At 35.3% G+C, this 13830-nt stretch overlaps 1 protein-coding gene and 1 long non-coding RNA gene across 4 annotated transcripts; both read right to left on the bottom strand.

Annotated features, from left to right (window-relative positions):
• Positions 1 to 53: 53 nt before the first annotated feature.
• On the bottom strand, positions 54 to 841 carry LOC148206166 (uncharacterized). Its single transcript, XR_015786611.1, has 3 exons — positions 616 to 841; positions 323 to 400; positions 54 to 90 (listed from the first exon to the last, which is right to left on the bottom strand). It is a non-coding gene; the product is annotated as an uncharacterized LOC148206166 (long non-coding RNA).
• A 9073-nt stretch (positions 842 to 9914) lies between these two features.
• LOC124843448 (Mediator complex, subunit Med10) lies at positions 9915 to 13790 on the bottom strand. Of its 3 annotated transcripts, none has more exons than XM_047320197.2 (6): positions 13633 to 13790; positions 11472 to 11714; positions 11291 to 11371; positions 11089 to 11191; positions 10885 to 10974; positions 9915 to 10179 (listed from the first exon to the last, which is right to left on the bottom strand). In XM_047320197.2, the coding sequence occupies exons 2-6, from the start codon at positions 11702 to 11704 to the stop codon at positions 10108 to 10110; spliced, it is 579 nt and encodes a 192-aa protein (XP_047176153.1). In that variant the 5' UTR covers positions 11705 to 11714; positions 13633 to 13790; the 3' UTR covers positions 9915 to 10107. The 3 variants fall into 3 exon arrangements, with proteins under 3 accessions (XP_047176153.1, XP_087960246.1, XP_087960247.1); XM_088104120.1 differs by having other exon boundaries at positions 11472 to 11616; positions 13633 to 13784; XM_088104121.1 differs by having other exon boundaries at positions 11472 to 11607; positions 13633 to 13783.
• Between the last annotated feature and the right edge of the window lie 40 nt (positions 13791 to 13830).

Raw genomic sequence — 13830 nt, 5'->3', positions numbered from 1 at the left:
AAAAGCACAACAATTTAAGCAACAAAAACAAGTAAAATTTACACCTATCACTCCTCTCAGCCAAAGGTGTTAATTATACAACTAATCACCCTGCATGTTTTTATGCCACCAAAGATCTATAAATTGACGTACACATATCACATCTCTTGATATAGTTTCCAACAAAAAATATCACAAATCAAGATTAAATTTTAACAAACAACTAAAGACACATCCAAATCCACATCTATGTTTGGCACCACTTACTGTAAACAAAGGCTAAAAGATGTCAGCATAAAAATTGACAAACCACACGAAAAGATGATAAAGGAATGTGCTGTACCATTGTCCTGATGCTGCAGAGCAATAAAGCCCGGTATTTGGATCATAATAATAGCCCAAACTGCTGCTATAATAGTACCTGGACCATCAAATATTGATGTCAGAACAAGCTTATAATAGCTCTTTTTCGTAACAGAATTCATTAGAAGAAGAAGTGGGTACAAACCCTCAACTTTTGCCACCTCCTTAATACCATAATGATTTTTTTTTGCTTTTGAAATTTACAACAAAGATAAATAATGTCATGTATATCAGACTATTTCCCAAAATTTACATGGAAGAGAAGACCCATACCCAGAAGATTCATCATACACATAATCATTTTGCAATGCTCCACCTGAAAGAAAAGTAGAACAATGTTAAGTAAATACTAGATTGATTTCTTAGATTTGCCCGCTCTTTGGCAGCTTTGGCAGCTACTTGGGGATTCGTTAAGTCAACTTCACCCTCCTCGACATTTCCTTTGTCCACAACTTCATCTCCTGGCTTCACTTTCTTGCCCTTTGGAAACCTAACCCTTTTTGCTCTGTATAAATTCAACAGAAAATCTCAAAATTCAGTTCCATAAGCCAATCATTACAGCCTCTAAAGTTAAAGCCCCAACAAGGGGACTCATACACATACAACATATTACCAATCCAACAAAATTTGGGAACAATTTCTTAACATTTTATTAACAAATCCGTCTCGCATAAAAATACATTCTCTAGGACCCTTGGTTCACCAACATTACTGCTACCAAAGCCTAATGAAGTGGGTTATTGGGTTGAAGTTTTTTGACAGCAAGGCCAACTAGGTCCATGACTACCAATCGAACAGAATTACAGCAACAATGTAAGATTAACCAAAGAACTTGTATAAAAATGAGTAACAGAACAACATCCACTTGGGAGACGTTTCATACATAACCAAATCAAATCCAAAAACAACATCATCCATGTATTCAACATTCATTGCACTGACAAATCAAAAAAGAAACCAACCTTGAGTGAAGGCCACGTGTGGCGGTTGGAACAGAGACGATTGCCTAAGGTGTGGGTGGGACTGACAACCCGGAAAACCCCTCTTTTTGGTCCACCTCACAGCCCAAACTTCGACGAGACTCCGGCGAACCTCCCGCGGCACTCCGGCGGCACTCCGGGACAGGGACGGAATCACCTGGGACGAAGCGACACCTTCAACGCCTCCTTAGGTCGCTGGGCCGGAACGGAGGAAACACGATGCCGTGTTCGCGTCGACCGCTCCACGTCGCACCTGTGCCGCCGTGAAACGGAACGGGCTGGAGACGTTCGATCTCTCCGACACGGCCTTCAACAGTGAACGACGGCACTCCGGCAAGGACTCCGTCTCTCTCTGTCGCTCGTGATCCCTCCTTTCTCCAACTCTCTCGTCTCTCTGTCTAGGTCACACAAGTCGTTTTGGTTGTTCGCGCCGCTTCTCTGTCTACGAAGTGAGAAAATAAAATTCAAATTTGAAACGCACACCCTAAACTGCCCGTGCCCGTCCTCGCCACGTCAGCGTTGAAGCAGGTTTGATCAGAAATTCTCAGATTGCAGCAGCTTTTTCCATTAAAAACGTGGACCGCTCAAACGCTGACACGTGTGCTGTGTCGAAATGTTGTCAAATTTGGTTGTTCGAGTATCATTTTCCAATTTGTAAACGGTTGAGCAAGCAAGGATAGTGGATAGAGTGTTGTGAATGTACATTTTGAAATGAATAAGCAAGGTTATCATATTCGGTTTTTGACCAATGAATTACGGCACCTTTTAATGTAATGCATGACTAAGTAATGTTATATACACTTTATCATCCCCTACGTCCACTCTCTAATAAACCTAAATTTCCCTACCCAATGTCAAAATATAAACTGGTCTTTAAATTTTATTTTACGTTTTCAGATTTTAATTTGAAATGTATGTTTAAAATAATTACATAAAATTATAATTATTGATTAAATAAAATCATTTTATTTTTAATTAATAAGATTATGGAAGAAAATATAAATTATATATTGTTAGCATTATTCAAATATTTGGTTAACTAATAGATATTACTGTTGCTAATAATTTATGAATTTAAAAAAATTAACAAATTAAATTATATTAATATTCACAATTAGTCTTACTAATTAAATTTTATTCGTATGTTATTAAATTTAAACTTTAGCATAATAATTTAAAATATTCATAATAGTTCAATATAAGTTAAAATTGAATGTTATTAACAAAAGGTTTAATGTCTCCGTAGGTCCCTATTTTGGTCATGAATTTCAAATAGGTCCTCTTCATTTTCGGCGTCTCAATTGAGTCCTTGTTTTTGTAAAATTGAATCAATTACAGGCCTGCCGTTAATTTGGACAAACGCCCATTACGGTATTGGTTAGGTGGCATGGTTGAGTGCAGACGTGGCATTTAAAACGATTATTGTATTAAATAATTGGTATGCACGTATGTTTATTCAGTTTTGGGTAAGGGCAAAGTAGGAAATTTGAAAAAATTAAAGGGCAACTGAGATTGGGGAAAGAATTTGAGGGTTTTTATTATTAGGGTTCGCATGAGAGGCCAAAAATCGCGATCGTAAGTTCGAGCTGAAGCGGCAGAGTGCATGCAGTGGGCGGTGTCTGTGGGTCCTTTTGTTGTTGGAAGCAAGAAGCTGAAGCACGTGGTCAGTGGAGGTTCATCTAAAGGAAGGTAAGTGTTTGTGCTTTATTGTATTCGTTTTTATTCAATCGAAACTACAATATTCGGTGGTGGTCCCCCATTGATGTATGGTTTGGTCTCTGGTTTTGATTGCATTTTGGTGGTCCCCCATGTATGTTTAAAGTTATTTGACTTTGTCTGAGTGCGTATGTTTAAAGTTATTTGATCTCTGTGCCTGTTTTAATATATATTTTTTTTGTCGTGATATGTTTTCATAATAGGTCTGTAGATATATTTATGTTGTGTTGTGCGTAATGGAGGACGCTATTGTGTGTGTGTTCCACCATGGAGGAAAGTTCATTAATGATAGTACCGTAAAGTATGAAAGGGAGACAACAACTTTGTCCTTTGACCCTGACACATGGAGTTTTTTTGTGGTTGTCAGTGTAGTCAAAAGTTTAGGATATGAGAATTTTAAAGATTTATGGTACTGTTTAGGAGGGGGTTTAGTGTTGGAAAATAGGTTGGAACAATTGATTGATGACAGAGGTGCCATGTATATGGCTAACTTAGCTAGGCTTAATGGTGAAGTTCACTTATACGTTGTCCATGTAGTTTCTGATCCCGAAGTCATTCATATGCTTGAAGACATTACTAATGATGAAGGAGAAGTTGAAGGTAATGGTACAGTACAAAAAGAGGTTGAAGAAGATGGTGATTCTGTTAAAGTAAATGGTGAAGGTGATGGTGACTTACAAGAGGTGAATGTTTGTGAAGAAGATGGTGACGGTGTTGAAGTAAATGATGTAGTTGATGGTGACTTAGAAGAGGTGAACGAGGGTGAAGAAGATGGTGGTGCTGTTCAAGTAGAGGTTGAAGGTCATGGTCACGTACAAGAGTTGCATGAGGTTGAAGAAGAGCAAGAGTTGAATGTGTGTGAAGGAGTCGTGGAGGATGAAGTTTATCTTTGTAGTTGGAGTACATCTACTGAAGAAGGTGATGTACATGGAATTAATGAGTGCTTAGAGGGCCTAGTAGATGTGAGTGTTGAATGTGATATAGATGGTGATGTAGATTGTAATGTCGAAGTAGAAGTAGAAGTAGAAAGTCTTTATGATAGTGATGATGACCGTGATAATGTCAGTGTTGAATGTGATGATCATGACGATAGAGGATTGTCAGATTTTGAGTGGAAATCTGAGGAATTTCTTAGTGCAACAGATAGTGATGAAGAGGTTAATGACAGTGAAGGTTATGGGAGGTTTGGTATTTTTTGTATGCCAAAAAGTATGGTAGACTTTACATGGGAAGTTGGGACTTTTTTTGCAGAAAAGCAAGATATTTTAGATGCTGTAAAAGGGTATGCCTTGGAAAATGGGAGGAATATAAAGTTTGTAAAAAATGACAAGAGAAGATTGAGGATGAAGTGCTTTGGTGCAAAAGGAGAATGCCCATGGACCATATACTTTGGTTATATGGAGGCTGTAAAATCATGGCAGCTGAGAACTAAAAAAGACATTCATACATGCAGCAGGGAGTTCAACCTGAAGTTAGTTGACGCCAAGTGGTTGAGCAAAAAGTTGGTGAAAACAGTTCAGGAAAATCCTAAGATGAAGGGTGTTGATATTCGTGAAAAAGTTCAAAGGAAGTGGAACATAGGTATATCAAGGTCTATGGCTTATAGAGCCAAAGCTATTGCTTCTAATGAAATTGATGGGTCCTTTAATGAGCAATATAAGAGGATATATGATTATGCGCATGAGTTGTTGGAAAGAAATCCAGGATCTACAGTTAAGGTCCATGTTGAGAATAATGAGGGTGAGTTAATTTTCAAGAGATTTTACTGTTGTCTGAAGGCATGCAAAGACAGTTTTGTCTGCTGTAGGCCAATAATTGGATTAGATGGAGCCTTTTTGAAAGGGAAGTATGGTGGTGAGCTGTTGACGGCTGTTGGGAGGGATGGAAATGATCAAATGTTGCCCATTGCATATGCGGTGGTAGAAGTCGAAAACAAAGATTCATGGATGTGGTTTTTGGAACTTTTGATTGATGATCTTGGTGGTGGAGAAGTGTGTTCTTCAATTACTTTTGTCTCCGACCAACAAAAGGTAATAATCATATTTAAATTGCTTCTTTCATTTATGGTTTGCGGAAGAGATGCGGGATATGTAGGGAGGTTGGGCACAACAGGAGTCGTTGCCCGAAAGCAACCCAAGAACCAATCATGCCATCATCGCAATTATCTGAAGTCTGTATGAATGATGAGGAAGCTGAACTATAGATGTGTGTATAAATGACAATGATGCCAAGTTTAAGGAACTTTGGTTATGTAATAGTCTAAGGAACAAGGTTAATTGTTTTACTGCTATGTAATTTAATGAATGACAATGATGCCAACTATGTATGGTTTTGGATGTATTACAATGATACCAACTATGTATGGTTTTGGATGTATTACAATGTTTTCGATGTATTACAATGAGCAGGAACTATTTTGTCAATGACCAGGAACTGTTTTGGATGTATTACAATGTTTTGGTTATATTACAATTTCCTTCTTGGACGTCTTATATACAACGATACAGGACGACCAGACCGAATGGTCTGCAGCACGGAGGTTGTTGGAAGAGCGATGCACGAGGGTGGACGACCAGACCGAACGGTCTTGAACACGGACGTAGTTGGACGAGCGCTAGACAAGGGAGGACCACCAGACCGAACGCTCTTCAGCACGGACGTAGTTGGACGAGCGGTAGACAACGGAAGACGACCAGACCGAACGCTCCTCAGCACGGACGTAGTTGGACAAGCGCTAGACAAGGGAGGACCACCAGACCGAACGCTCTTCAGCACGCACGTAGTTGGACAAGCGCTAGACAAGGGAGGACGACCAGACCGAACGCTCTTCAGCACGCACGTAGTTGGACGAGCGCTAGACAAGGGAGGACGACCACACCGAAAGGTCTTGAGCACGGACGTAGGTGGACGAGCGGTACACGAGGGAGGACGACTAAACCGAACGCTAGGGAACAGGGACCTCGTTTGACGAGCGATACACACGGTAGGACGACCGGACCGAGCGTTAATTATTATGTAACATTGTTGTGAATAAAATAAACATTAAACAATTTTCAAAAGGCTTAAAACCTCCTACATTAAACCAAAACCTCAATTTATTATGTTTATCACTTCCGTAACACAACTTCATTCCTTCACATCTAGTCATATACATAAACACTACTACATCTAGTCAGATACATAAACAGTTCCATCCTAACAAACCGAAAAACCCGGCTAATTTCTTCCTAAGAATACGATCAACACTACTACATTATGGATTTATGATCCATATTGAAATTACAATAATATTAAGTAAAAAATAAAAATAACCAATCCTGTCAACACCTTCATCCATTTCTCCACAGCGTTGACAGATTTAATCAAATCACTCATCATCTTCGATCCACCTCCCATTTCTCTTGTCTTTGACAAAGACTCATGTTTTTCTTCCCACTTCACATTCGTATAGCTTTTGTCATCACCGTCTTCACAACACCATTTGAAGAAATTGCAACCACCTTCATGTCCAGTCTGTGAAAAAAATAAAAATTAAAACCACTTTCCACTCAAACAAAACCCTACTTCTACACGTTCTTACCTTGTACTTAGGGCAGCTCCAGAATTGCTTCCCTCTGTTCTTAGCAGTTCTAGCTGTTCTTACCACTGTTTTGTCTCCACAGAGGCAAAGGGGTGATACACCATCAATGGTAGATACTCCACCACCACGAAAAACGACATCACAGTTTTGATTCCGCCACCCATTGCATGTCCAAGATGAACAAGAATGCGACTTTTGCACTTCATTATCCATCACTTCGAATCGAACAAAGAACGCGCACCCTCCCACTTCGAATCGAACAAAGAACGTGCACCCTTCCACTTCGAATCCAACAAAGAACGCGCACCCTCCCACTTCGAATCGAACAAAGAACGCGCACCCTCCCACTTCGAATCGAACAAAGATACACCTGATTTTTGGATCGAACTTAGGATCCCATTTTTGGCCTCTCACGCGAACCCTAATATTAAAAACCCTCAATTTCTTTCCCCAATCTCATGTGCATTCGTCAATTAAAACCTCTTGGCCTTTAATTTTTTCAAATTTCCTAGTATGCCCTTACCCAAAACTGAATAATCATACGTGCATACCAATTATTTAATACAAAAATCGTTTTAAATGCCACGTCTGATTAGTTATTGCACTCAACCATGCCACCTAACCAATACCGTAACGGGCGTTTGTCCAAATTAACGGCAGGCCTGTAATTGATTCAATTTTACAAAAACAAGGACTCAATTGAGACGCCGAAAATGAAGAGGACCTATTTGAAATTCATGACCAAAATAGGGACCTACGGAGACATTAAACCTTAACAAAATTGATTTTGATTAAAATATTATATTGTTATTATTATTATTATTATTATTATTAGTATCATTATTAATTATTGATTTAAAATATTAAAGTAAATTTATTTTTATTATAAAATTATATGTATAAATTATTATTACAAGTATAGTTTTAGTTATATTAATAGAAGTAAGTTTAGTAATTTACTACGAAAGTGAAAGAAGTTTTCCTTAATAATTAAAAGATGGATGTAAAAAGCAAAAATGAAGAGAAAATAGATTATAAAGTAGTAGATTGACACACGTTGAATCATACATACATTAAAATGAAACTGAAATACCCTTATTATACCTGAAAGCATCATGGTGTAATACTTAAAATTTCTCTTATTAGTGATAGTTGTAAAAGTTGTCGTTGTGATGTGCTGACCGTTTGGCTACATCATCATCAATTTTTGACATGGAAATGGAAATTTGAAATGGAGATGAACATGGTTTGAATAGAACTAGAACATGTAACAAAATTCTTTCAAATTATACACACAATTCATGTTAATAGAGATGAGTCATGAAAATATACTATCAAATATGTATATAATAGTAAACAATAAGTGTAAGCACAAAACAGAGAGCATGGGAGGGAATACAATTGAGACATTCAAAAGAATATATAAATAACATACAAAGGGTCTGCTTAGAAAAGAGTATAGGTATTGTGTTTATTACATTTGTGTTCAATGTATGCAGGTGTTTTACTATTTGTGTAGGAGTTATATTGACTAATTAATCTTATTTTTCGCTCATAGCATCTAACTCACGAGCTTCTAAATTATCCAGCGTAAAATTCTTCAATTATTCTTCAATTATTGTATTTATTTTTCACAAAACTTATTCCGTAAAGTTTCTCTTCTCCGAGAGTTTAATAGAATACTTTTTTTTATTTATTTCTTATTTGTCTTTCTGTTTTTCATCCTTTATACCTTTATCAATATATAGTGTGTTTAAATCAACATGTTTCGTAAGCATATACCAACTACAAACAATGGAGTTGAATTGATAATCATTCAATTTAACATATATTCATTTCATTAGAATTACAATATAAAAAATCATTAAATGATATATATCGCGGAGAAATTTTTTTTAAATGAATCATGATTCGAGTTATATAATACTCACGATATTAACTACAATTATTTTAATCCTATATAATCAAATTTATATTTTTGTGACAGACATTTTTCATCAAGGAGAATGTTACAAAGCAAGGCACGAAAAACATGATAAGACTATTTTGACACTCAAGGAAAGGTCTAGAACCTTTTGCAAACTTGCAAGACAAGGATCAAATACACACAATCAAAGTATATAAAAGCTATTAGGACCTTCTGAAGAAATTAGCAACAAAAAATTGGATTAGTGATAAATTTTAAGTCTCCTTTGTTTGAATTTGAAATTAGGATATCAATTTAGAGAAAATTATAGATTTTTTTTATATAAACACTTAATGTTTACGTTTAAGTCTATACTAAGAATATTTATACTTTCACAAGACAACTTTAGACATTAAATTAAATTATTTTAAATTTTGAAAAAGTCCCTGAGGGGTACTAGAAGAATGCAATACTCTCTGTCCTTGAATGTTATCTTCAGTACTTAAGAATTTATGCATTATTCATTCATTTCTCAACTCATTAACTCAAAGGTATTTTTTATTTCTTTTCTGGTCTATCTTTTCATTTTTGTTCTAATAGTGTTTTTGTTATCATTTATATTTAAGGTTCATAAAAAGCTAGGATATATCAACTATATGACTCATTCTTAGTGGAATGTTTATCCAATCAAATCAACACAAAAATACTTTGGTAGAAATACTTTGGTTTCAATTGTAGGGAAGTCAATATTTAATTGGAAGATCTAAAGAGACCTAAAAAAATCCACTCATGCTGGCTCAAAGCCACACCAGGGATCCAAATGGACGTCCCTTAATGAGTAAAATTTTGATAGCTTTAAAGTCTCTCTCCATCCTTAAGGACATTGGATACTTCATCATCTAACTGGTCATTTTGTGCAGAAAACAAATTCACCAAGTCCATCATTATAATATGACCAACTATTATGCTGTGACATGTCTTTTTAGAGCATATAGAAGGTATGAATAGTTCATGTTTTTTATCAGTTCGTGAAATATGTTCCCACAGAAATCATCAGTATCATACATTTTAAGATACATAATAGAAAAAAATTGATATTTTTGTTTAATGGTTTCTCAATCTCTACTTTTTTTTAAAAAAAATTCAATAATTTTAATGGAGATTTTGACATGCCTATATAGTTTAGACATGGACACATGAATGCAAAAATGACATGCTAAGAATCAAACACATGGTCTTAGAAAAGAGGAAGATGAACAACATAGTCAATACACAAATTTACACATCTGACCTAGAAAGAATTATTACTAACAGGTATTTTCCAAACAGATAAAAACAAGTTTGATTAATTTCTTGGTGAAAAATAGACCTTAAGCACTTATACACCAAGTTAAAAGACAGCAATAATATTCAATTAACTAACCGTAAGCAAAAGTGATCAAATTTACAACATTTAACAAAGGAGCAGACAAAAGGGAAGCAGAGATGAACTTCACTATATAATGCATTCGTATAACATAGGAAAATAAACAGAAATATTGAGTTCCATTTACAGACAAGCAAAGGCACAAGAAACATATCACTCAATGCTCTGATTTAACCCTCACATCTCCATTTGGCAGTGCACTTTGAGCTTGTGCCAGACGTTTCAACTCCTGCATGATGTAATAAGGCCAAGGTTTATGTAACAAACAAAGATACATAATTCTTGAATTCACTAAACCTGCTTAGCACTTTCAAAAATTAGCAATATAAATAGTCTCTTCATGCTTCTATTTACTATAGTCCTATAAAATTAACCATGTAATATACAGTGGAAAATGTGCAGCAAAGTCAACCCCAAGATTCTTTAAATTTAGTGGGATTGGTTAGTTTTAAGAATCATAATTGAACAAAAAAGGATTAGATGAGAACTGTCAAAGAACATAATAGCTGGTTTCTTGGAGTAGAAAGCATTCAGAAATAATGTGTATTATTAAGTTCTTCCTAAACTAAAAAAATCTCTCTCAAACTGTATTATTTTTTATTTTTGACAATACTTGACTTGAAGAAGGTGAGCATCAAAAGTAAACTTGTCCAGCATGTAGAACAACAGCCATAAAAAAAATAATAGTAAAGTTAAAATACAAAAAGCAATTCAAGGAAAGAAGATTAGTAAAGCCAAGGAAAAGATAAAACACATAACCTAGTTTATTTCCATTATCAGTTACAGAAAGAAGAGCAGTAAAGTTAAAATAAAGAAATCAAGATATCCTAAGATCCTACAATGAACTTAGAACACACCAATGACATAGCAATGTCATTTTAAATCTCTGTTCCTCAATGAAATAAAAAACCAAAACCAAATAAGGAATACTTACAGCAGCTGCGGCAGCACGACTCTCTCTAAAAGTTTCAACCTCATCAGGAAAGTTCTGCTCCAATTCCTCTAAAAGATGTTTGCGCAAACTCTGTCCAAACAGAAATGCTAGGTCAGACTAAAGCTGCTTATTAAATACATAGGGAGACAAAGCTGTAAAAAGAAAGAAATTCACATGTAACAAAAATAAAGAATAAGAATAGACCTTTAAGGCATCCGTTTTTCCTTTGGTGATCTGATTCTTTGCAATACAGCTGTTTATAACATCTTTGGTAAATTCATCTGGATTCTTTCCATCATCAATTAGACTATAGCCAAAAATTCAACTCATGAGAAAAATTAAAAAAGATAACTTATATTAGGTCAAAAGAAAACTATATGAGCACATACAAAGGTAAATCACTCACTTAACAACCTCCATGGGAACCTGAATGTTGCATTTCTCTGCCAATTTGACCATGTTGTCAAGTTCTACAACAAGGCCATTACTGGGATGTTTAAAGTAAAATATGATCAATTTTGAACATAAAGCAAAAGCAAAACAAAGAAAGAAAAAAGCATTACAGGAAAAGGATCAGAATAAAATACATGCGCTGGAGTAGAGGCATTTGAAAGGCAGCATTGAAGGTAGAAACTGTGAGGGAGAGCTGATGAATAAGGCCCAAGGTTTTCTGAATTGAATTGCTGACCTGGTTCAGCTTCTGCATAGAATCATCAGCTCCTGCTGCAGAAGCTGTCATATCATTAGTTTGAGAAATCAATGTCCCATTTCCACCACTCCCACCATTTCCCCCCAGAGCTGTGCTTTGTAATGAATCCATGTGTATTTTCCTATAAACAAAATATTTATAAAAAAAAACTTCGATCCAAAATAAATAATTAAGCATTTTTCTTAAAAGTAAATCATATGGTGTTACTGCACAGATTTAAAAAACTAAAATCATGCCATAAGGTTCTTCTAATATAAGAATAAGACCATTAGCAAATCATACCATCATCAACAACATGAACTGAAGGAAAATGTTGTAGTAAAGTTGGACATGATACCTTAATCTTGGATAAAATCTCCAATTAACAGACACAAACTTTTCAAAATATCAAAATCCTAAATCTTCAAGCAAAACATGTTATATTCAGTTCATAGGACTTGAGAATTAAACTGTAAAATAATTTTAGAGGGCTTAATTGATCCCTCTCATAATCTATCTTCTATTTATAAGAATAAATTGATAGAGAGTACATGATAATTAGGGTAACTCTAGACACAATATAATCATGATAAATAGGGTAACCCTATACACAATGTAATCATGATAAATAGGATAACCCTAGACACAATATAATCATGATAAATAGAGTAACCCTAGACACAATATAAACCTTAGACACAATATAATTCTGATAAATAGAGTAACTCTAGACACAATATAATCATGATAAATAGGATAACCCTAGACACAATGTAAATCTTCATTCAATTATTCAAGAACAATTTTTCAAAGATATAGGAATTAGTCCCAGAATGTCAACTCAAATTAAATCAAAATGATAAGAAACATGCACACAAAGAAATAAGTTGGATTAACATGAACAAGAGTACAAATGAGATCTATGGATTCTTGCTTACGTGAAGAAGACTTTACAACTAAATACATACTTAAAAGTCCTCTTCACCCTTGAGAGCTTACTGTAAATAAAAAATATGAACTATGAAATATAGGGGGGCGGGGCGGGTAATGATAGCAGATCAGGCTGCAATTCCAAGAATATATGGACATGAATACATCTACAATACTTGTGTTCTATCTGTAAAAAAATGATGATTTAACAATATGATTTTGGTGAGCACCAGTGCTAGTTGATGGTGATAAACATTGCATAGCCGACAATCCACCATATATTACCCAAATAGCAGAAGCCATATAACAATTAAAATATTCACATGATCTTAACTCAAAAGATGGAAATTCATCATATATGACGAGAGGATGCAAAATTGGTTTAATTTATAAAACAATAATACAGTAACCTTCTGCATTTGTTACAGAATTTCCAGAGAATGTTGCTACATCCTATTTCACAGCTTGCCCTTGATAGTGCAGTGAAGCATGAAGAAATACAAATCCCAACATTATAAATTTGGAATAATATATTAAAATCAATCAGTCAATCAGTGTTAAAATTTGCATGAGATGAAAATTTCACAAACCCTTTAGTCCAAATCACACTGGTTCAACGAATGACCGGCCAAAACGGTGTGCAATGCAATAATCTCAATTTTGTTTAAAGTTAAGTATTAAAACTTAGAAGTGACTATATGATGCCTACCCATACCAAGCATTGAGTGTTCTTTCTAGAGACCCAAATACACTGCCTCACTTTTTTCTTCTCAACTTATTCACTTCTGATAAAAAACATCCCAAGGTGGAAGCTTTAAAGTATCTTATCCCACCAACCCATGTGGGGTGTCTCCAACACAGGCTAGGGAAGACTCCAACAGGGTCAATTTGAAAACCCAGATCGCTCAATCCTAGCGCTTAGCCTTGAAAACAATACCCCTTTGCCAAAACTCAAATTCTTCCATTCCATTGGAGTTTCCAACACAGACATGCTTAACATCCTACTTACGTAACTATGTTACATCGAAAGGTAGCTTGGAAAATTAAACCTCTCCAAGAAAACAAGAAAGAAGAGTTTGTCTCTTTATTATATATACATACATAAAAGAAGAAGAAAAAACATATGATACCTGAAGAGATGAAGGTGTGAAAGCTGCAGAATAAGCTATGATGGGTCTACCTCTGAAAGTGCCTAAGGCGTGTATGATTTGGTTCCGATAATGGTAATTCGGAGATCCAAAGTTAAATTCAGATTCATATAATAAGAAGCCTATGGGCCTGACCCTGAATTCGCAGTGGAAAAAAGCCTAAAGATTTATTTTTATTTC

Source organism: Vigna umbellata, chromosome 1 (assembly GCF_029865625.1).
Source record: "Vigna umbellata cultivar VRB3 chromosome 1, Vumbellata_1.0, whole genome shotgun sequence".
Taxonomy (NCBI): Eukaryota; Viridiplantae; Streptophyta; class Magnoliopsida; order Fabales; family Fabaceae; genus Vigna; species Vigna umbellata.
The sequence above is the reverse complement of the archived record's forward strand: the minus strand, read 5'-3'. Positions and strand labels throughout refer to the sequence as shown.